Source organism: Carlito syrichta, unplaced genomic scaffold (assembly GCF_000164805.1).
Source record: "Carlito syrichta isolate Samal-C Ts95f unplaced genomic scaffold, Tarsius_syrichta-2.0.1 Scaffold308116, whole genome shotgun sequence".
NCBI classification, from domain to species: Eukaryota; Metazoa; Chordata; class Mammalia; order Primates; family Tarsiidae; genus Carlito; species Carlito syrichta.
The window spans coordinates 112379-113487 of record NW_007252212.1 but is presented as its reverse complement, the minus strand read 5'-3'; the positions used below and the strand labels follow the sequence as shown (position 1 = coordinate 113487).

The following is a 1109-nucleotide window of genomic DNA, read 5'->3' as shown; positions in this document are numbered from 1 at the left end:
TGGCTGCCCAGGCGGGTCTCGAACCCGCAGGCTCAGGCAATCCACTCACCTCAGCCTCCCAAAGGCGCGGGATTCCAGGCTGAGCCCCCGAGCCCGCCTACATCTTAACTCTTATTCTTCAGAGAGTCCTTCCTTCTTTTGACATCCTAGTGTAATTTAGATCTTCCTGTTATTCTCTGTTCTGGAGCTCCACACTTCTCTTTTGACATTCTCATTTCCCTATGAATTCTTGTGTGTTTGTGTTTTGTAGTCACTTTCACTATACTTGAAGGTTCGTGAACAGGTGGAAGATGTGCTTTGCCCATGCTTGAATTCTCAGGGGGACAGGACAGGCCTGGCACAGGGTCAGCACTAAGGACTTATTTAGAGAGTGAAGGCGGTGGATCCTGTGTAAAGTGGGAATAGAGCTTAGGATGGGAGGCAGAAGCAGAGGGAGGGTCTTTAGGCGGAGGCTTCCAGGAGGAGGCGCACAGGAGGCAGTGATGCGGCAGGTCCTTGTCCCTCCTGGGCCTCTGGTTTGGAGCTCTCCAGCCTTGCTCACAGTCGGGGAGAGGAACCCAAATGGCCGGATCAGAGGGATTTTTACCGCCTGTGAGGGCCCCTCCGCCTTGGGCAGATGGAAGATGAGTCCGCGAAGTGGTGGTAGCCGGAGGGAGGCAGGAGAGGCAGGTGTCACTGCGACCCGCAGCCCTCAGGGAGCCCCCAGGTTGTTGCGATCGGTGGCGTCGCGATCGACGTTATCCCGGGAGGCCACCCGCGTGACCCCACCGTTCGTGACTCCACTGCACGTTTCTTGAAGCAAGTAAAATTTGTGTGTCCTTTCTCCAACGGGACGGAGCGGTTGCGGTTTGTGCACAGAAGCATCTATAACCGACAGGAGTGCATCGGCTTCGACAGCGACGTGGGGGAGTTCCCGGCGGCCGTGGCAGAGCCGGGGCGGCCAGAGGCCGAGTCCTGGCACCGACGGAAGGATCTCTTGGATGACGAGCGGGCCGCGGGGGACACGTACTGCAGACAAAACTACAAGATTTTTGATAGATTCCGTGTGCCGCGGAGAGGTGGGCACGCCAGGCGGGGGTCCAGTGTCCATGTGAACAGGGAGAGAGAGA

At 57.4% G+C, this 1109-nt stretch overlaps 1 protein-coding gene across 1 annotated transcript in view; it reads left to right on the top strand.

The window, feature by feature from the left end:
* Positions 1 to 1109, top strand: part of LOC103267365 (HLA class II histocompatibility antigen, DRB1-1 beta chain-like) — a 19100-nt gene that overhangs the window by 6709 nt on the left and 11282 nt on the right. Inside the window, exon 2 of the mRNA XM_008064968.1 lies at positions 800 to 1058. Within this exon, the coding sequence (XP_008063159.1) occupies positions 800 to 1058 (259 nt within the window). The remainder of the gene's footprint in view (positions 1 to 799; positions 1059 to 1109) is intronic.